Raw genomic sequence first — 21,072 nt, forward strand, 5'->3', positions numbered from 1 at the left:
AGATTGCCTTTCACATTGAGGCAAAGTGTGAAAGTCACAGAAAATATACACAGTCTGTTGCAACATTATACCAGTGGTAGTTAACACCATTTAGTGATGACTTGTAATGACTTTTAGAACAGCCAACAGCTGCTTTCCTTACTGAGTGAAAACTGAGACCTGATCTAGCAACAAATAATAGTTCATTTATTACAATAAGTTTGAATAGCAAGCTGTCTACATGCAATATTTTGTTTTTAGACTGTTCTTGGCACCAATATCACAGTGGTCCATTTTCTGCCAACCAGTTCAGTGCACATGTGCGGACATTCGGAATATAAACCTCGACTGTTGCAGAAAGTGGAAGGTTTCCATGTTTCTCTTGGCGTGCCCGGCATACTTTTTTCTTTTTCTTTTTTTTTTCTTTTTTGAAACTGAGCGCTTTGGAGGTGTTCCCTGGCATCGAGCTCATGCACTGGTGTAGCCAGTAGGAGAGCTGTTGAGCTAACACTCAAACCAATGAACACAAAACATTTGTCTTTCACTCAGACACCCCTGAAAGAACATCCACGACAGGCACTGTCGTTTTACAGACAGAGGTATGTCCACTCTGAGCAGACCCACTCGGGTCTGTCTTTAGCCTCGAGAGCGATGCTGCCTCCACTCGTGGAGCTTCGGTGCAGTCAGGCAGCTCCCGGGCCTCCGTGGGCGTCTTCTGCTACTACTCTGTTTGATCCTGCGGGAAAGTGGTATTGAACAAGAGAGAAATCAGAGTGAGACTGCAGGAGTCTTCAGACACAATGCTACATCCTTTTTCTGTCCAAAAAACTGGAGGACTTTTCATTCTCCAGTTTTTATTTATCCACCTTTCTTTATCGTGGAAGCAATTCTCCTTAAACAAAGTTATCTTAAATAAATACCTTTTGCATAACCGTCATCTATTCTGCCTGATTGAGAGTAGCGATTCAAAAGGAACTAAAGAAAAACCTTACACCTGCCTGCTGTTTTATAGTCCTTAATGGTATTATCAGTAGGCCACTAACTTAGCCTTTTCAGTTGTGCTCAAGTCTGTGTGTTGTGTATAAATACACTCCAGGCGGTGATTTGATACCCCAAACTACTTGTTTCAGTTTAGTTGGATTTGGTCCCTGTAAGCTCTTGAAACTCTGCTGTCTGGGCAAAGCGATGGCCATCGGGGACATGGCCAGGCGTAGGCATGTGTGTGGGAAGTGAGCAAGGCAGGCAAGCTGTCACTTAGCATTACAGCACCACAGGCTCCCCGTAGGTGATATGAGGAGAGAGGGAAGTGATAAGACAAGAGAGAAAGAAGGCTATGAAGGAGAAAACAGGAGCGAGGCAAAGCAAATACAGCAGCCCACACAACACACACACACACACACACCCTGCCCCCAGCAACAAAGAGTCTAGGAAACCTGCTGTTTGTTTTTCTTCTGATTAGACCAACCACAGAGGATAAGCCCACCTGACAAGACCTGACTGCTGGCCCTCTGAAAGAAATATCTAAAGAAACCATACACAAAACAAGGGGTTAAAGACTTCTGGCTTATGTAGGGAGATCACCACCACCCAACTACATTTTCTGTTTATATAATTATTAGCTTCTTTGCAGATGTTCATATATGACAACAATTCATGAGATTTCATTTCCATAATGACATTTTTTGAGATTGAACTTGCTTTAGCAGCTTAGAAGTATTCTTTGCTCTTGGCCATTAGCTTTAGCCTCACTTCATTGCAGCTCTGGTTAAATAATCTAATTGGTCCAAAATTGGCTTTGCTAGCCAACTTTGACTCTTCACTTGCAACAATTCTCGTGAAACATTGCTTTTTACCTTATAGTAGACGATGGAATTGAATTTAATGTTTTACGTAATGTGCTTTTACTGAATTTTTAGTTGATATTCTGTCTGTTCACATTTAAAAAAACTACCATAAAAATTAGATCATGACTCAGAAAAGGCACAGCAAGACTGGAGTTGTTGTCAGTGGCTGTAATTAGTTCCTGGGTCTGATGGACTGTTTCCCTGACTCCCCCGTCGTCAGCTTCAGGTATCTGCAGACTGAGATTAGCACTACCCATTTCAGGCTGACTACTAAGAATTTCAATTGTACTCCATAAACACAAAAAAAGTAAACAAGTATAACATAGCTGCAGCCATAGCAAACACCAATCAATCCACTGGAAACTTCTGCTCTAAAAACAAGCATATTTTGTGTGGCGTCCTCCCTGTTGTTTCAGTATGGCAGTGCATTCTGCCAGACCTTTTTCTGCACTGGCACTGGCTTGGGGCTAAAAGTGTTGCTAAGCCAATTATGTCTTCATGGATCCTAACACAGTGGCACTACTGAGAGCAATTGCCTTTGTTTATAAGCCTCTGTTATGCTATGATAGAAAGGTTACCTCTGTTTAACTCTGGAGCTGCCAAATTTGGCTAAATACTGTGGGGTACAGGAGCCCATTTTAGTTGGCAGCCTTCTTAAGCCATTGTGAGATGTGACATAATTATATACACACAAGTGTTTTCTGTTTGGACTTCAGGTCCTCTGTACTGAGGGGAGTGGCAGAATGTAAACTTTGGCTGGGTGGCCCTCTCTTTGTGCTGGGCTCTAGCCTTTTTAGTCTCTAAGCATTCACACTAGGTGTTTAAAGGTCCACTTCATTCTGTTCACTTTCTCTTGCAGAAACCTTTCAGACATTTCACTGCTTGCTTTGCTCACATATTTGATATTGAACTGAAATGCTTAGAGGTCAGTCTTAATAAATATACTGCATTGTGGCAAACCTGAGTGGTCTTCTCGGGCCACTGATATGGTTCACTAAGACGTAGTTAGTATATTGAGCTCAGCAGCTGTGCTGTTCCACCAGGTGTTTGCTAATTGCTGCTGTCTAGTCTGAAGGAACTGAATGGGGGAATTTTCTGGGAGCGCTACTTTGTCATGCAGATGCTCGGAAGCTAAGAAACTGCTTAGCTTCCTCGAGGTGACACTCTGTTCCTCCTAGCGTTTTGCATATCTGAATGGTTGCGTTGGGAGACTAAAAGATTTTTCAAACATTCATAAAATAATCAAAGCAACACTACAGGTATGTTTTTGATGACTCGCATCATGTTATAATGACTTTGCATCATTATAACATGATGCAAAGCTCAAAAAAGCTGATTTTATGTAATGCTGCCCCTTTAAATTGCAAACAAGTAGACTACTATTAGATGATTTGTGAAAGAAATTGGCAGAACTGGATTTTTTGTTGTGGAATCAAATTGTAGAGGACTGGATTCAACTGTAGATCGCACTTTTTAGATTTTTGTCAGTAACAAGTTGCAAAGGAATTAATCATTCTCCTTCCACTCTACAGTCGTGTGCTACTTGTGTTGGCGTACCACATACTGTACGTTCTCAGTAAAATAAATAGAATTTTGTAGGTGTAATAGTACAAAATGTGACAAAGGCCAAAAGGAACACAATTCTTTTAAAATATTAGATCACTGCTTCACTTTAAGATTTTAATAATGAGTTAAATAGCTCTTTTACACACTTATTCAATCATATGTTTTACTTGATGAAAATTAGTCATTGGATGTTTATTCAGGTTTCAGAGTCGTCTGTACAATATGACGTGAGCCACCTACAGTACTTCTCCTTTGTTTTCTTTTTCACTATTGAAGTGCTGTCTTGTGCTTTGGTGCATAATGGTAAAATTTCCAAACATACAGAACAAAAAAACAAACATAATTATACAGGTCACTCTAACAGTTAAGCTTCAAAAACTTGGTGAATATCTTTTATGCATATCCAATCTTCTGCTGTCCATCAGTCTATCCATCTAGCATTTATAGTATGTGGTTTTTAGACTATTTTCTACACAAACTGTTGCTAAAAAAAATTCAAGTCCAAATTCCAGACTTTTCCATGCAGTTTACTCTATTTTCAATAATAAGAATAAAACTTCAATGCAGATTTATGTAAGATATTTTTGCAGTAGTGGGCTGAACAGTGGCACAGTTGGTAGCACTGTTGCCTTGCAGCAAGAAGGTTCGATTCCCGGCCCGGAGTCTTTCTGCATGGAGTTTGCATGTTCTTCCTATGCATGCGTGGGTCCTCTCCGGGTACTCCGGCTTCCTCCCACAGTCCAAAAACATGACTGTTAGGTTAATTGGTCTCTCTAAATTCTCCCTACACAAACTGTTGTGTAGGGACAGACTACACAACAGTAGTCTGTCTGTCTATCTGTCTGCCTGTCTGTCTGTCTGTCTGTCACACTCAGACAGACAGACTGAATGTGACAGACTGGCGACCTGTCCAGGATGTACCCCGCCTCTTGCCCGGAACCCCTCCCAACACCTCTAAGGGACAAGGGTGTACAGAAAATGGATGGATGGATGGATGGATGGATGGATGGACTTTTGCAGTAATAAGAGTGTTCATAGGACATAGTTTCATTTTTGCAAAAAAATAATGGAACATAAGTACTCATTACTTTAAAATATCTTGCATCAATTTGCATTGAAGTTTTGTTTTTATTAAGTAAAAGGCATAGCAATTTGACTTGATTTTTTTTTAGCTAACTTCCTTGTGGAAAATGGTCATCAAATGCAGAGCTTTTCAAAAGGGAAGTGTTCATCTTTTTGCTTTGTTAAAACTTAGTTTGGACCCCTGACAGCTAAAATGACATGAATGCTAAATTAAATAAAATATTATGTGAGTCTGGTTAGGTTCAGTTTAACATCCTATGTTGTATGAGACAGCCGGAATGCTCCACAGCTTTTCCCTAGAACTGTGCCTCACCTGATCTCAGGAAATCCTAATTTATTCAAACATTTTGGAGACAAATTTATTCAGCAGTCATAACACGTCGAGTCTGTGGCATCTTTGAGGTCAGACCGGCATCAGGACCGCTGTCTGTGCAAGTCATAACGCAGGCAGCCAAACTTCAGAGGGCAAAGAAACTGACTGAAACAGATAGAGAGCAGGGTTGAATGGGGTCAGGCTGAAAGAGCTTACCGATGCATAAAACAGAGCGATAAGAAGCAACCAAGAGGACACATTGACTGGACAAAGGACTTAAAGGGGGAAATGTTTTTTAAAAAAACAGCCAAAGAGGCAGAAGGAGGAAGCCCGGAGAGAACAGAGAGAAAATAAACTTTGAACAAGAGAAGAGGGAGATAGGTGAGGTTGCTCGAGTCTTAAGAGTTTGCCTCTCTGAAGAAAACATCTCTGCGCTGCTTCTCTGCTGGCATCTGCCAACACCCCTGAACACAGCTGAAGCCCATCTGAGGAGCTCTGTTGTCAGCCTTCCAACCCTGCCACACACACACTCACACACACACACCCCGACACACCACCCGACCGCACACTACCCTACACCACTAAGTCGAGGGAGTGAAACAAACAGTACAGTAGCAGGCTCAGAGGCTTGAAGTCAGAGACGGAGCGAGAAGGAACCCACACAAAGACCTGCAGGATAAAGAAAGCTGAAACATTTCAGTGCCACAGCACAGATCATTAACCATCCGCTGTGTTTGGAGGAGACTTTGACATTCTTTGCTTACCGGAGCTTTCACAAACTGACGGCAGGAGGATGATCAAGTCAAGTTGGTTTTATGTCAAGTTCAAGTACAACGAGAAGGTGAGTTCTGTGCAGTTTTTTTTTTTCTGTATTCCGCAACATGCCATGGCGAATACCTGTGCATGTGACCATTGGACATGTTACATACACTCTGCGATTTGTTGGTTTGTTGAAAACCTTTGTTTTTCTTGGCAGTTTAGCCAATGGACAATATTAATATCTTGCTGTTTAGCTTGCTCAGATTACAGGTACTAATTACTGTGGTTGTATTGATGTACAGAGTTTGTATTAAATGTGTTACTTCATGACATTTTAACCGTCCTAATTTAATGATGAAGTAAATGAACGTAAAACTTTCAGTTTTATTAATGTTTTATTTTGTCCACATTGACCCCCCTCCTCCAGTTTAGCCGTGACATGTTGGGATGTAGCGCAGCGATAAAGTTTGAGTGCTCACAGTGATGTCATTGTCTGGACATTAGATCCTGTGTCATGTACTGTGACCCAAACATCTACAGTTTCTGCAGCCAGACATCATCTGAATCAGCCAGTAGAAACCATCTGGACTGTGTTCCTTATTTTGTCTCTCAAACGGTTTTGACACTAACTGATCAAGTTCTGCATTTAGCATCAGGTGTCTGCCCCATTGGCATTGTCAAAGCTATCTCATTACATCAAACACAGCCAAACAGCACCCCAGCTCAGTGCTAGTGCAACTGTACCTCTTTAACGCCAGTTGAAACATGCATCATTAAAAAAAACAAAAAACTTATGAGATGCCATGTGGCCACGTGGGAGCATCTGTTAGTGCCCGAGGTGCTTTCTTTCCATCTGGTCTTCCATTTTGTACTTAAGCAGCTTTGAGGTACAGAAGTGAGAAGATGGCCGTTATGTTTTTACAACTCTGATCTGTTTCAATGCTCTCTGTGATGCTTAAAAAATGTTACAAAAATCATGATACCGGCACCACCATTAGGCCACGGTGTGTTCAGAGTCATGTACATTGTAAGTTTACGACCACACACAGAACTTTGTACGTTTGCCAAAAAGTTGAGGGTGTTGGATTTTCGCTTGGCAATCTTCATTAAGGTCAGATTTGTGAAGTACGTAACCATAGGCCACCTCAACATCACCTATGGGTCTCTGCACCTCCAGTCTTTGCTACTTTTATAAACTGTGGAGTACTTACTGTATATACTTTTAGACCAGCATTTAAAACAGAAAACTGTTTAGTTTACTTTTAGAAATTGTGGGGTATACTCATTATCTTAGATCAACATTTAGCTCCTTCTATAAACTGTGGAGTACTTTTAACTTTAGACCAACATTTAACTTTATACTTTTAATATTGGAGCAAAACTTAGAGAAACTCCTGTTAGCTTACAAATCTAGAACAAACTTAGAATGTACTGTCTACTTTATAGAATCAAACATAGAGAACCAACATCTGCTTTTATCAGAACAAGAATTCAGATAAACCTCTATTAGTTTATAAATTATGGCTTACTTATTCTTATTAAACATGGGGAACCAATATCAGTTTTATACTTTTTGTCTTTCTTTTAGTTTTGTTGTTTTGTTTGTATTTCTTTATAGCTCATGTAAAGCAATTTGAACTGAACTGCCTTCTTACTAAAAATGTGCTGTTTAAATAAAATTACTAGGGATGCGCAATATTATCAGTATGGCATCGGACAATACTAGTTGTAAAATTTAATATCGGACATCAACCATTCTGTCAAAATAATTCACTGATATAAAAGTGGTATAAAACCAATGGCAATCAATCAGTCAAATTTTATTTGTATAGCACATTTCAGCAACAAGACATTTCAAAGTGCTTTACATCATAACAAACACAAAAACACAAAGTCATGCAACAGAATTAACAATCAAAACATTACATTAAGTCAAGGGCCATCGTTAAATTCGTAATTGATTACATTTCAAATGCAACTCAATGATGCCTACAGCACAAGGTCATAAGAAACTGTTAAGTATTATGCACGACTGATGTGCTTTTCACTTGTGGCTTGTGAACGGGTTGAATTTTACATTTGCATTTGGTAGCAGGCTAAATTAACAAAGATAATGCAGTATTACCACAGTAGAAGAAGCCATATAGTTACAGTAAGTAGCTATAGAAAAAAAATATTGATGTTAGTATCAGTTATCAGCCAAATGAGTTTTAGTATATCGGATATAGACCAAAACTCCAATATCATGCATCCCTAAAAATGACCTTTGAGTGCTACTTCTAACTTGTAGATGCATCACTGCTCCAGCACACCTGAATCAAATGAACGGTTAATGACCAGGACTTCAGAAACCTTACTGACACATCAGGAAGTTAATTCAATCTGTTGATTCCGTTGTGTTGGTCCAACCTGTAATAAGGCGCTGTAAGCAATCCTGCACATCATAGCCCTTACATGAAAAGACTTTTATTCGTCTTCCATCAGAAACAACATTTTGCTTTAAAAATTAGATACTTACTGCAAAAGTTGAGGAGAGGTTGTTTTTGAAAACAATTCACAGTATCTGTTCAAAACCTTTCTGAAGGTTTTGCACAAATACAGTGAATTGTATTGTTTAATCTTTTAGGAAACGCTGGACATATAATTGCCATTTCTTTAGTTTTAGAGTTTGCTAAACCGAAAACAGGATCGTGTGAAAGACAAATGTCTCTTTAAAACAGAAACAACAGTGGAGACAAGTTTAAGCGAGGTGGGTGTTTTCTGGCTGTGTCTAGTGTAAAAGTGAAAGAAAAGAGGTTAGTGTCATACCCAACACGCTCTGCAAAACAGGTGAGAACATTTTCTCTTCACATTTGATTAAAGGGAGGAGGAGGAGAATAATGGAGGGAATTGAAATCAAAGAAGGTGAGAAAGGATGGTTTGGGGGATTTTCTTTACTGTTCAATTTAGGTGTGAAGAAAAAATAATGGTCATGTTGAGATATAACGATATTTGTTGAGCACTAATTGGCACCTTTTGAATCAATTGCAGGAGCTTGATAATGCACCGACAGTGCTGTGAAAAAGTCTTTGCACCCCTTGCCGAGATCTTATGTTTAGCTTTTATCTGTCCCACTTAAATGTTTCACTTAATCAAATAAATTTCAATACAAGGGTAAAAAATATCCAAACCAATTATGTCTTTAGTTTACCTCATGTTGTCAGACATGTTCTAATTTAAGTGATTTCTTGATTTTGTAGATCTGGATATATTCAGACCTGGGTATTTGTAGTAAAAATGAACCAAAATGTGTGTAATAACAGCTAATTTATGATCTAACAAAGAGGGTACATCTTTTTCCCGTTGCGATTCTTAAAGATGTGCTGATGATCCGAACCTTTTAAATTTGACAGAAGAGCAAAAACAGAACGTGGTTAGAGGAACGGTACGAGGGTGTCTCAGCGCAGGGAAAACTGTGTCAGAATATGCAGTGGTCTGCTTCCCTGCTCCCAGCTGTACTGCCTCAGGAGCAACCAGCCACTGTGCGATTACGTCTGATTGACAGGCTCGCTCTCAACAGAATGAGAATAGGAAGTGACCTTAAACAAGCACTGCCATTTTTGAGTGCCTGCTGCCCCATCAGCTCCTTGGCTCTCTCGAGCCATGAGGAGGGGCATGGAGCTTTGTTGCCTCTGGGTCAAGAACACAGGGTCATCCAACTATGGGGTAAGGGTAATTGCTACCCCTGTGTGTGGGCTTGTGTCCTGAAGTGAGAGTGGGTTGCAGCGGCTGGTGGGAGGCTGGAGGTGGATTTTATTTCTCTCAGTGGAAAGAGAACACAGCAGCGAGGTCCTGCACTATGTGTCTGTTCACTGCTCTTTGTCTGCTTAGACAGTGCCAGGAACCCCAATGGGCCAACTCTGGGGCCACAAAGGGCAAACAGGGACCTGTCTCACTCTGGACTAATTCAATTTAACACACACTGTTGTGTTATTGAAGTGGTAACTCTGGCCTTTCTCTCAGCCAGATGGCTGTTTTCTGAAATAAAGCTTTTTATTGTAGGCCTCTTTGATGATGGTTGATTTAAAGTACATTGGTGAAAGTAGTACATCTAAACTGCATGATAGCTTTATTTAAAGTGGATGAGAAGTAAGATAGATTATATATATGATGGTCTTTGCATGTCTAATAGAGCTGTTTGATCAATAATCACTGATCAAAGGTTTAGCATGTAACTTTTACAAAAATGTGTTTTTAATGTTTGTTAAAACTGTCGCCATGTGACAGTATATTAAGAGACGGATAATCTGTGAAAATAAGCTCCTGCACCTCCACCTAGTGTTACCTTTACAAAAATGCACCACTCCTGTTCAAAAACAACCAATCAGAGCCAGGACGAAGATCGTAGCCCTGTCAGTCAATCTCGTGTGTGTGCTGCTAAATGTGTCAGTGGCAGAAAAACAACTTACCATTACAGGAAAACCGTTTATCCGCCTTCATCGGCCATGCTGACTAACATTAGCATTTGTGGCGGGCTCTGTTGTGTTGGACCAGCTGTAGCGTAGCAGAAAGCGATTGACAGCGCTAAGACTCTCCTCCTGGCTGTGATTGGCTGTTTCTTAGTGGTATATTTCTGGAGTTAGTTCTGGGAGCACGAGGAGGTTTTCACAGATTTTACTGTCACGATATAATAAAAATCTTAAATATGTAAAAAAAAGAAAACTTTTTTGTAATAGTTACATGCTGCAGCTTTAAGGTATTAATGTGGCTACGCCTTCATCATTATTAGGTTAAAAAACATGAATGCCAGTGTAGTTTCTCAGGAGGAGGTTTTTGATGCACTCAAAATTAAAAAGCACTCACTGAGAGTTTTCTGGTTTCAAAAAAATAAAATTTTCTTTACTTATAAAAATAGCAGAAATATTCACTGAGTTGACTTCATACAAAAATTCAAATATAAACGTTAATTTTGTGTTGGAAAAAATTTTTCACTCCTCAATCCTTCACCAAACAATTAGATAAACCACGGCAGATGCTGCTTTCGCTTGTTAATCACAGACCTGACGAGGAGGAGGGCCTAAAAAAATAAAGAAATAACAATAGATCTACCATTACCACAACTTTGGATCAATAACAATAATAATTTAGCAAATAATACATTAATTTAATTCTTAATGGGCTCCAACTGGCATATAATTACATAAAACTGTCGTGTGTAAATGTAAAATAGTTTCAGCAACTCAGCTGTCCTCAAACCTAACAGCAATATTCTTGTACAAACACCTTACCTTTGAGGCAGCCATACGATACTTCAAAAACAGCTGAATAAGACGTCTAGCATAAACACAGCAGAGGGCTTGATTAGATTATGTCGTGTTTTTCTTCTTCCCATGCCGACAAAAGGTTTGTGCATTGACTTTCTATTTACTCTAGTTACATCCAGGGCTTGGCTTGTTGAACATAGCGGGTGAATATAATGACCATAATGAATGTGAACGATAGGGAGTGGGTTGAGGACTGTCATTAAGAGGTTTGTTGCAGTGAGGGATGATGCCACAGTATGCAATGATACAAAATAGATGCCCTGTGCAAATTCCTCCTGGGTGGTATCATCTGTCTCAGACATAAACCCGGAGAGTTTAAACCACAGATATACATTCCTGTGGGTCTTTTGGCAAAGAAAATAAAACTCCTTAGGTTCTGTGGGAGTGTGTTGTTGGGTGGTTTGCCTCCGTCTGTAGCTTGTAGTTGAGCGCTTCAGAGCATTTCTAATAAGTTGCCATCCCAACTGAAAGAGCTGTTCCCATTTTCTCAAATAATTTATGAGGTAATCTGCATGAAAGTTTTATCCCCCTGCCTATTCATTCATGCTTAGAGGATTTTAATGAGAGTTTATTGGAGTCATCTCAGCCAAACCAGTTTAACTTATTTATGCTTAAAAGCTAAAGCCCTAAGAAGCTTACGGAACTTTCGACCTCTGCGACACTTGACGCAAAGCGGCCTGTTTTTTTTCTTTTTTTTCTTCTTTCTACTTCTGTCCCAGAAAAGCATTCCTGCTACACACACTCATTGAAATTCTAAGAAAGTACCCCACAGCTTGCTGAAGGGATTACTGGTAAATCCTCACAAACTCCAGATGTTTTCCCAGACAGCGCAGAGCAAGAAAACACCTCCCATCCCCTGTAAACATCTGTCAGACAAAAGCCTCCACCACAGAGTAGACAACAGAAGCTTAGAGCGAGTAGTCAGATTTTTACTGCATTAAATCTATTGTAATTCCTAATGAGATGAGTGACTTTGAACAACATGTTGTTTGCCCGTTCATGCCTGGCTTCAAAGTGTGAAGTATATACACTATAGATAAAAAGCTAAATGGGCGAGAAAGCTCAGGCCAATTGTTAAGCCTTAGAATCAGTGTGGCTTTTGTTCTTGCCATGGAACAGTGGATCAGATCTTTATCCCGACTGATTTGCTCAGGAGGGTCTTTGGAGTTTGGTTGTCTGCTGTGCAGTTCTTTAGAGAATCTGGAGAAGGCTTATGTCTGCATTCCCTCAGGCATTTTGTGTGGGATGCTACAGGAGTACAGGCACAGAGATGGTCTCAAGGGCAATCAAATCTGTGAATTACCAAAGAAGGAGCTGCCTCAACATTCATGGCAGTAAGTCGAGGTTATTCCCGTTGTACATTTATCTCCACCAGCCCTGACCCTTGCTAAGACCTCAAAAAGTAGTCATGGAACAGAGAACCTTGGAGTCTTGTCTTCGCTTTTTTGCAAATGATGTGGTTCTGTTGAAGTATTTCGAGCAATTATCTTCAGCATTTATCTCTTCACAGTCAACTGTGAAATAGCCGGGACGAGAGTTAGTTCCTCTAAATCTGAGACCATTCTTCACAGCTAGAAAAGCCCGGATTGCTCTTTCCAGATGAGGCATAAGTCTTCCTCAAGTGAAGCACTTGGTGTCTTGTCCATGAGTGATGGTAGGATGGCCAGGGAAATGGATGAACAATGGATCATGACTAAAAGGACCCTCCCTTGTTATCTTTATCATTCTGGAAGGACTCCTGCTGCTTTGCATAAGAAGGAGTTAGTCGATGTGGCTCAAGAATCTTATCAGTTTTTCAGAGGAAGCTGTGCCTCCCCTTTGGAAGTTTTCCAGGCATGGCAAACTGGGAGAAGACATTGGGGCAGACATGGAACTTGCTGGAGGGAATATTTATATTCCTTCTGGCCTATGAGTGCTTGAGATCTCACCAGAATGAGCTGGAGTGGGTCATTGGTATTTTAGATGGGTAGTTTGGTTTCCTCTTCCCTCGGCGATCCCTTCTTTAATAAGTGGGAAACAGTGGATGGACGGATGAAAAGACAGGTATAAATTCATTAAGTATCCCTGAAACCATAACTGTTCTTGGCAAATCAATTGTAGAAATACATTCAAAATGTTACCTAGTATGGTTTTAGTCTAAAGAATCCTCAACAGTGACAAACAACTGTATCTTTTACTCCTTGATTTGTGTAGTTGGCGTGTGTGTGGGCGTGTGTGTGTGCGTGTGTGTGTGTGTGTGTGTGTGTGTGTGTGTGTGTGATGTAAGTGGCAGTCTTCCCTGGGGTCAGGCACTGGGCAGGATCTCATATTCCCCCACTATGTTTGTGTTAATTCACTGGATGTAAACACTGTGAGTGGGCTGTAATAAGGCACTGCCTGCCTCTGTGTTTCTGGTCTCCTCAGCGGGACACAGAATAGACAGAGGGAGCGACTGACCACCGTCTGGATCACTGAACAATCGCAGTCCAGAGAGAAAGTAGGGGAGAGCTTTGGCCCTCGGCGCAGCCGCTGGGGACGTGCCTGACAGATGGACGGAGCGAATGAGTGGATGCTTAGCCAACTGGAAACACAACTTTAACCCACACATGTTGGATGCCTTTGCCTGTCACCTTTTATCTCTATCTTTAATACATAACCTGAAGGAAGAAAACAGTGATGGTTTATACGTCAGTGATTCAAGCATGGACATAAACCAACTATAAAAATGGAAAACAGTGGTTCTTAGTAAAGTGTAACGCCACCTGCCAACACAGCAGCCTTGCTGTAAATTGACATGTTTCTGAAATGTTACTGCAAGCTGTATAAGCTGGAAGGAACAGATGACATCAAAATATCATAACGTTAACGTCTAGGGGTTTCTACTTCCCTTAAAAGACAGTGCAACATTGTTTAATGGATGATGCTTTTTAAGGAGTGGTTCAGTTTGGTTTACTCTGTGGAAGTCTGATCCAATTTTTGTTCAATATCTCCATATTTTCCACTATTATAATACATTAGTAATTTAAACAAAGCTTTTAGAGATCAGTTTTCTGACAATTTCTGATTTACATTTTTGCAAATCTCTGACCTGTAAAAAGTGAAGTAAACTGATTCCGACCTCCTAAAGTACCATAAAATAACAGAAATATAGGTAAAAATTGATTTATCTATACACCAATCATCAATGTAAAACAGGGTTTTACTGCTACATTTAAACAGTGCAACAAAGAAAATTTGTTGTACTCTGTAAAGCCTTAGTATCATCTCCTGACTGCCTTGTCTAAACATGTTGTAAAACATATATATTTATTTTAAATACCTTTGTGCTGCCACCGATCTCCTTCTATAACTCCTTGCCTAGTTATATTGACATTATCAGTAATGCCTTGCAACAAGTCTGAAGAGGCCTCTGACTGTAGACTTTTGCTGTATGACTGTCTCAGGACTGTCCTGACATGCTAGCAGTTTCATTTCTAGGCAGCAGAGTTGATATTCCACCATAACATGTCCTGGATGACATCATCAGTTCCTGGCAGCTCTGTTAATCCACCTCATTTGCTTTTGCCACTCCTCTTTAAAGCTCTGTGTAGACTGATAGTTAAAAAAAACTAGGTAGAAGATATAGTCAGGGATGTGCAGCACCTTCTCAGGTGGTACATGCTCATGCTAGCCAGTAAATCAGCATTTGTGTGCTCACAGACTTCATTAGCTTTACTTTTCTCCCCATTGGAATGCTAGTTGCTTCTGCTAACTGCTCCAGAGCAGCTCTGGTTTCGGCCTCCTGGATGACTGGGCACATTGGTGGTTCCCACAGTTCACTCGTCTGAGCTACATGGGCAGACCCTGGTATTTTGCCTCAAAGAGCCTTCTGTTGCTTAATGCACGCTCCAGTGCCAGGCCGGGTTCACTTCACACAGACATACACATACAGGGGAGGTGGCCAGGCAACGTGAGCTGTGGGAATGTCACAGATTTATGGAAGGACGGATCACATGCTGCTCGTTGCGAGAAAGCCCAGACCAACAATAGCGTTTTGTCTGAATGTAAACTCGTGTAAGTGTCTGGCAGTGCTGCTCTGCCCTGACATTGTCCGCGGACACGGTCTAGTGGTCTCTTCTGCGCCAACCAGTCCTCTTAACCTGGATTTCACTCATAATTCAACATAAACACTGCTGAAATTCAGATTTTTACTGCCTTCTTTTCTCCGGACTTCTTACACATCTTGTGATTCGTCTAACTTTGTTTTTAAAGACCTCGCTAACACTCAAATGTACTGTCTTTCAGTAGCTACTTCCATAACAATCAGTGTTGTTCTGCATGTGATGGGGGTATTGTTCATTCACTGATCAGAAAAATCCCCTGAGATTTTTACAATTCTGATTGGCTGATTAGTGCCATTCAAATGTAAGACAGGCTAACTCTAGTTAGCTAGTGTTTTCTGGTGCCTTTTTTGTAATTTGTTTGTTTATTCAAGGAGTCATGGAAAATCTGTTACCCCTCACCTTATTCTAAGACAAAGGATGTTTTCTACGAGTAACAACCTAAGTTTCTCTTTTTGGCAAATCTTCACCCTTAGCAGCAATTTTCCCCTCAGAAAACTTTCACCCTGCAAGATGGGGAGTGTGGGCACGGATGTGTGTGAGGGTGTGTGGGGGTGTGTTTTGGTGGACCAGACGAGAGTGCATATCAAAGAGAATGTGCCATCTGTCAGCACAGGCAGCAAACAGCTGGTAAAACGGATGCAAGATGTCTGAACAAAGACTGACAAGATGGAAGATGACAGGAAACAGATTTGCCTCCCTTTCTAGCCCTCCTGCATGAGAAAAGGTTGACCATCAGGGCTATGAAGTCGAGCAGTCTCCAGCTGCTGACTTCGTTACCTCTCCTTTCCCTCTCATCTTCTTCTCTTCCTTCTCTCAGTCTTCTCCTCTCCCTCTCTGTGACTTATTAGCAAAGAATTTTTAATGTTTTTTTTGTCAAGAGTCTTCTGCAGAATTAGTTAATTTGTGTCTCTCAAGAGCGGGAATTTAAAGCAAAATTAAACCATTGCTTGTTTTAGTGCCTCTAAATTGATCCTATAATAATTAATACATGGTGTGCTTTTAATGCTAATTGCGATAGCATTCACTGTAAAAGTGTTTTCAGAACAGGGTTTTCTTTTTTGTCAGACCTAAATATTACATTTCGTGAATTATTAACGTCAGTAATTGACCTGCTGGAGCTTAAGTAGATACACATCTCACCGCTCATTTGCTCGGATAAATGAAGCGGTGTGAATTGTGTTAAATAAATTTTTGGGAAATGAGCACGGGGCCTTGTGTTAATTAGTGTTGCGGCGTAAGCCTCGTTACATCAGGTCTTCCTCTTTCTCTCTCTCTGCCTCTCTCGCTCTCTGCTTAGCACAGCCTATTCCCCTTTGTGCCTTTATCCCCTGCACTGTTAATTTGAAAGAAAATGTAGTCTGTTTCTAAATAGAGCGCTGGTGCACACTCGCTGAAATCATTAAGTCCATTTTCTGCCAGCTTAAAGCCGCTGAAATGCCTGAAATGGAGAGGAAGCGGGAGTGTTTTTGCCTGTTCTGTCCAACCACAGTGTGATGGCTGACATTGGCCAGTGTAATACATTAATGGCTCTAATTGTCTAATTGCTATAATATGTGCCCGTTGCTCTTAGAAATGATGAGGGGGGCAAAGTGAGCTAATAAACTGTGATTACTGTCACTTCAAATGAGCACGAGGAACAAAGGTGGAAATGTTACAGTGGTGTGAGGGGAAAAAAAGTATTTTACCGCGTGCAGATTTCTTCTGTTTCCATTAAATCTAAAACATCAGGTGTTTGGATTCAGGTGTTTTTCAGATACACTCTACATTGGGCCATGGTTGCCACTAAATCTTCATTATCTTGTACTGTGTACTCATTTAATGACCTCATCTTTTTTATTATGCATGCATATGTTTGTTGCTATCTCTTGTGTGTTTTGTTTTGTTTTTTTCTCGCTTTCTGCAGGTGTAGAAGAAGACTTCTAGCTTCTTTCTCTCTTATCTACTCCTATTTCCTTCTTTCCCTTTAGATGTTTTCACCAACATTCTCCCTTTCTTTTCTGCTGGGGTTCATTTTTTTTAAACAATATGCCCAAAACAATTTCTAATAAAGTTTTATATATATATCAGCATCATCATGTGACATCTGTAATAGAAACAAGTGATATTTTTAAATATGGACCCAATAAGATCTGATTTTATAAAATGTCTCCACAATATTTCACACCAGAGGTGATTTTTTTTTTTTTTTTACCCCTAGGCTTATTCAATAGTCTGCAACTTAAACATTTCATGTGGGTGGTATCAGTTTTTATTCATTTTCTAAGGCAGGAAAATGACTCACTTAGCCTCAAAAAAACAATAGATTTTTTTTTTTTAGCTCATTTAAAACTTTTAAGCATTTCTTTGTACTAAAATCCAAAAACAGAAATGAGCATTGTGTTTTATAGCATTTATAATAAAATGAACTCAGAAGGAAATGTTGTAAAGCTCTGCAGGGTATCCGTTTTCCACAGGCTCAGAAGGTTTTACGGCTCCTGACTGATTTAGTTTAGGGAGCAGGAGCAAAAATGGCTCAGTGGACTTTAAAGGTTCCTGACCTCTGCCTTAGACATAATACCTGCTTATGGCACCGTTGGCTACAACAACTGACTTCAAATATTTGGATCGAATCTTTTACGTCGCTGTGGGGTTTCCAGTTTAAAAAGCCTGTTTACTCAATTAGATTTAATTCCTTAATTTGACTTGCCTTTCCTTTGATTTTGATTTTTTTTAACCATGCATTTAGCTCTATTTGCTCATTTTCTATAGATCCGTGTTCCTGCTGCTTTGCCCAAGTGAACTGAGCTTGAGGTTACAAACTGGTGACTTTTTACTTGCCTTGAGCTTTTTCTGCTATGGAGTTGAATCAGCTGCAACAAGTTGCACAAGTCCTCAGGCAGCAAAGCAGTCTCAGAACATCAGACTACTGCTACTAGTATGGCTATTAATATGATTTTCTTTTCTATTTATTGCAAAATCACGAACTTTGACCCTAACAGATGTTGCCCTTGCTTGTATTGTGATCTCCTGGATGAACTGTTGATGTGCTATTGGAAGGATATTGGTTAGTTGGCCACTCCTGGACTTCTGTTCTAGGCTTTCTCCTTCAGTGCATAATGGTTCACTCTCTGCAATTATTTCAATTATTTGAAAATTATAAGGCCTTAGTACATTTATGATGTTTTCAAACCATTATTTCTATTGATTATGATAGTTTTCTGCTTAGAGCTAATGAAAACACATTTAAAATTAGAATATTACATCAGACAGATAAAAAAAACGATTCATGAAAAAAATGTAGGCTTAAGGAAAAGTATGTTTAATTTCTGCTTGAAGGTTTTTAAGGTACTTTTAATCTGACAAACTAGACTCATCTGAAAGCATATTTTACTTTATTGAATATGACTGTAGATAACTGCCTTTTTGATATACTGTAATTTTGATTTGGAAAGACATTTTTCTTTAGTGGATGAGGCACGTAAACTAACCGCAGACCATAAGCTCTTGTCTTACCAAATCCGGCCCCGTGTGTGTATGTGTGTGTGTGTGTGTTTGTTTTATGTTTTTTTGAATATTGACTCCGCACTTTCTTTGGCATCCAGCAAAAATAGAATCAGTTCTAATTTTAACATATAGCAACGCGGAGATAGTGTATCTTAGTTTATTTCTACAATACAAACTGGGTTTTAGTAATGGCTTTGTCATCATTTCCGGATGGGTTGATGTATTTGAGTTTGCCGTTCTATCTCTTGTGGCAAAATGTGTTGACTTTATCATTGACAATTCTTCAGGTCTGGTAGGAGTCAGGCCTGGGTGTGGATGGAGAAATTTGAACTTTTTATTTAAAAAAAGAGAAAAAATGTAAAGTTATGACTTTAAAATGGTTCAGGGTAATTAAGTTTTTATATTAGAATTGTTTTAGCTTTCTCTCCTTCGTAAAGTACATATATTTATTCATAGTATAGTTAGGAAAACAATCAATTTTATCTGATACATTTAGGGGCAAAAACAGCAGAAATCTATCGTCACAGCTTTGCCGCTACATGGGATGAACACTGATGTTGTTCCTTCAAGCTTGACTGACAGGGGGAGGCTGGGTGGCAGTGGAAGGTCAGCTTCTGCTTGCCCACAAGTGATGGAATGACAGGGAGAGAAACATAAAAGCAGGGGAAACGGAGAGAGAAAGAGCTGTCATCTCCAGATCTTGTCCCTCTTCGGTCGGTTAGATTGACAAGCTGCCAGCCCGGCCGGCTCGCTCTCGGCGGAACAAAAATAGACACGGTGGAGCTTTCACTTTCCCCAGCCATCTGCCTCTTCCTTGCTTCTCTTTGAGAATAACAGATCTGATATGGAATTTGACGTAAACACGCCCTTGTTGAGAACTGTAAGAGTGGGTGTGAATGCCTCTGCTGACTTGCGATGCATCTGTCCACACACAGATGGGAAAGGTCGAGGTTCACTGAACAGGAGGAGGTATAAAAACGTTCGTGAGACATTTTCACACCCCTTTGAAGTGTGTTTGATTGGGATTTTATCTGATATACACGGAGTTGTGCAAAATTGTGAAATGTTTTTAGAAACTTTTACTAATAAAAAGCTGAACATCTTGATATAGATATTTATTTAACTCCCTTTACTCTGTTGTGGCTAAATCAGAGGTGTCCAAAGTTTGGTCCGGTGGCCATTTGTGATCCTTAACATTATTTAACATTATTTTTCAAGTCAAGAATGGAAAAAAATTTGACCAACTAAATAGAAATATATGACACAAGAAATTTTAAATAATGAGGACAAAGCAATTTCTATATTTGGAATTTTTAATGATGTACAGATTTCACAAAACTTGTTTCTTGTTGAGCAAGTAAAACTTGCAAAACCCATCAGCTCATCATATGAAAACAAAACTGCAAAACAGTCGATACATATCTGTCTAGCATTAATTATTGTAGCTAGCTAGCTTCTTCACCAGCCATATCTGCTAAGTCTTAAAACAGCTACATATGTCAGTTGAAGGGAGAGTTGAAGGTGCTTGTTGCTCTGAGGTCCGAATAATATTAATTAATATTAAATGAAGCAGACGTTGCTCATTATTGGTGAAGCATTTCAAACAGTGCTGGGGGGGAGACACTTTTTATCATCTTGTGAAAACAAAAACTACTGTGGTTCATTGAAACACGGTAGTTTGTTTCATTTGTGATACAGATAATATCAGTAAATGTTGATCTTCTAGCTATTGATTTTTTTTTTCATCACACCATAATTGCATACTTTTTGGGTTAATAAATATAGTTAAAATGGAATTTGGAAAAATCCAAAGTGGGGGGGGGATACAATGGACTTTGGAAAATAATAAAACAGATTTTATCGGGTCTGTGACAAAGTGGTTTAGTTTCTGTTCACCACTTGTCCCTTACTCTTATTTCTGATTCACGTACTTCCTATAGTTGGTTATAATGCTTAAATTTAAACATTACTTTGCAACGTTGCTTCACTTACTATCCTGGGTTTGTTTGTTAGCATTATGTTGGAGTTTCCATCTATTTATCTGTTTGGGTTAAAGCTACTACTTCTGGACTATTGGTTGAATTTGTTTATTTTGTTTCAAAATATATTTATGGTATTTGTTTTCGTTTCTACTCACCATTGTTTGTTCCTTGTAGGTCTGCAGCAGGGCAGGAGTATGGGAGGGGCCGGCCCAGTATTTCCTGCTTAAATGGCTGGATGATGTCATTGATTACCTTGCTGGGTTCTACCAATTAGAGGCTTTTCTTTTGAGTATTGCTTTGTTTGTTTTTCTTTAAAGTAACTTTTTGAGTTATATTGTATTACATGGTTTATTTTGCAGATCATTTTATCATGTAGATGAGTTTGTAAATTAGATTAATAATTTTTATTCTTGTTTCTCTGTTTAGATTTTTTTTTTACCTGTTTAATTATGGCTTGGGCAAGTGCAGGTGTGTTGCCAATTGGCTATAAAAACAGTGAGTTCTTGGAAGCTCAGGATGGTTGTCATAGTCAAAAGTAACAGATAAAAGTCATCAGAAGAATCTGGAACCAGTGGCTGATGCTGTTTTTTTGTTCACCTTGCTGATCCTTGACCACACTACTTTACAGGGTCCTGGTAAAGGGTTTGCTTCCAGCCTTTTCTTGTTCTCCATTGCATC

The 21,072-nt window shown here is 39.6% G+C and overlaps 1 protein-coding gene across 15 annotated transcripts in view; it reads left to right on the forward strand.

Annotated features, from left to right (window-relative positions):
* auts2a (activator of transcription and developmental regulator AUTS2 a) overlaps positions 1 to 21,072 on the forward strand; it is a 343,424-nt gene that overhangs the window by 80,699 nt on the left and 241,653 nt on the right. The window contains exon 1 of one of the 15 annotated variants that reach the window (XM_028032099.1): positions 5,407 to 5,626. The exons of the other annotated variants lie outside the window; for them this stretch is intronic. Within the exon in view, the coding sequence (XP_027887900.1) occupies positions 5,579 to 5,626 (48 nt within the window). The 5' untranslated portion in view covers positions 5,407 to 5,578. Of the gene's footprint in view, positions 1 to 5,406; positions 5,627 to 21,072 lie in introns of those variants that run through there. 15 annotated transcript variants of the gene reach the window in all.

This window comes from Xiphophorus couchianus, chromosome 11, assembly GCF_001444195.1.
Source record: "Xiphophorus couchianus chromosome 11, X_couchianus-1.0, whole genome shotgun sequence".
NCBI lineage: Eukaryota > Metazoa > Chordata > Actinopteri > Cyprinodontiformes > Poeciliidae > Xiphophorus > Xiphophorus couchianus.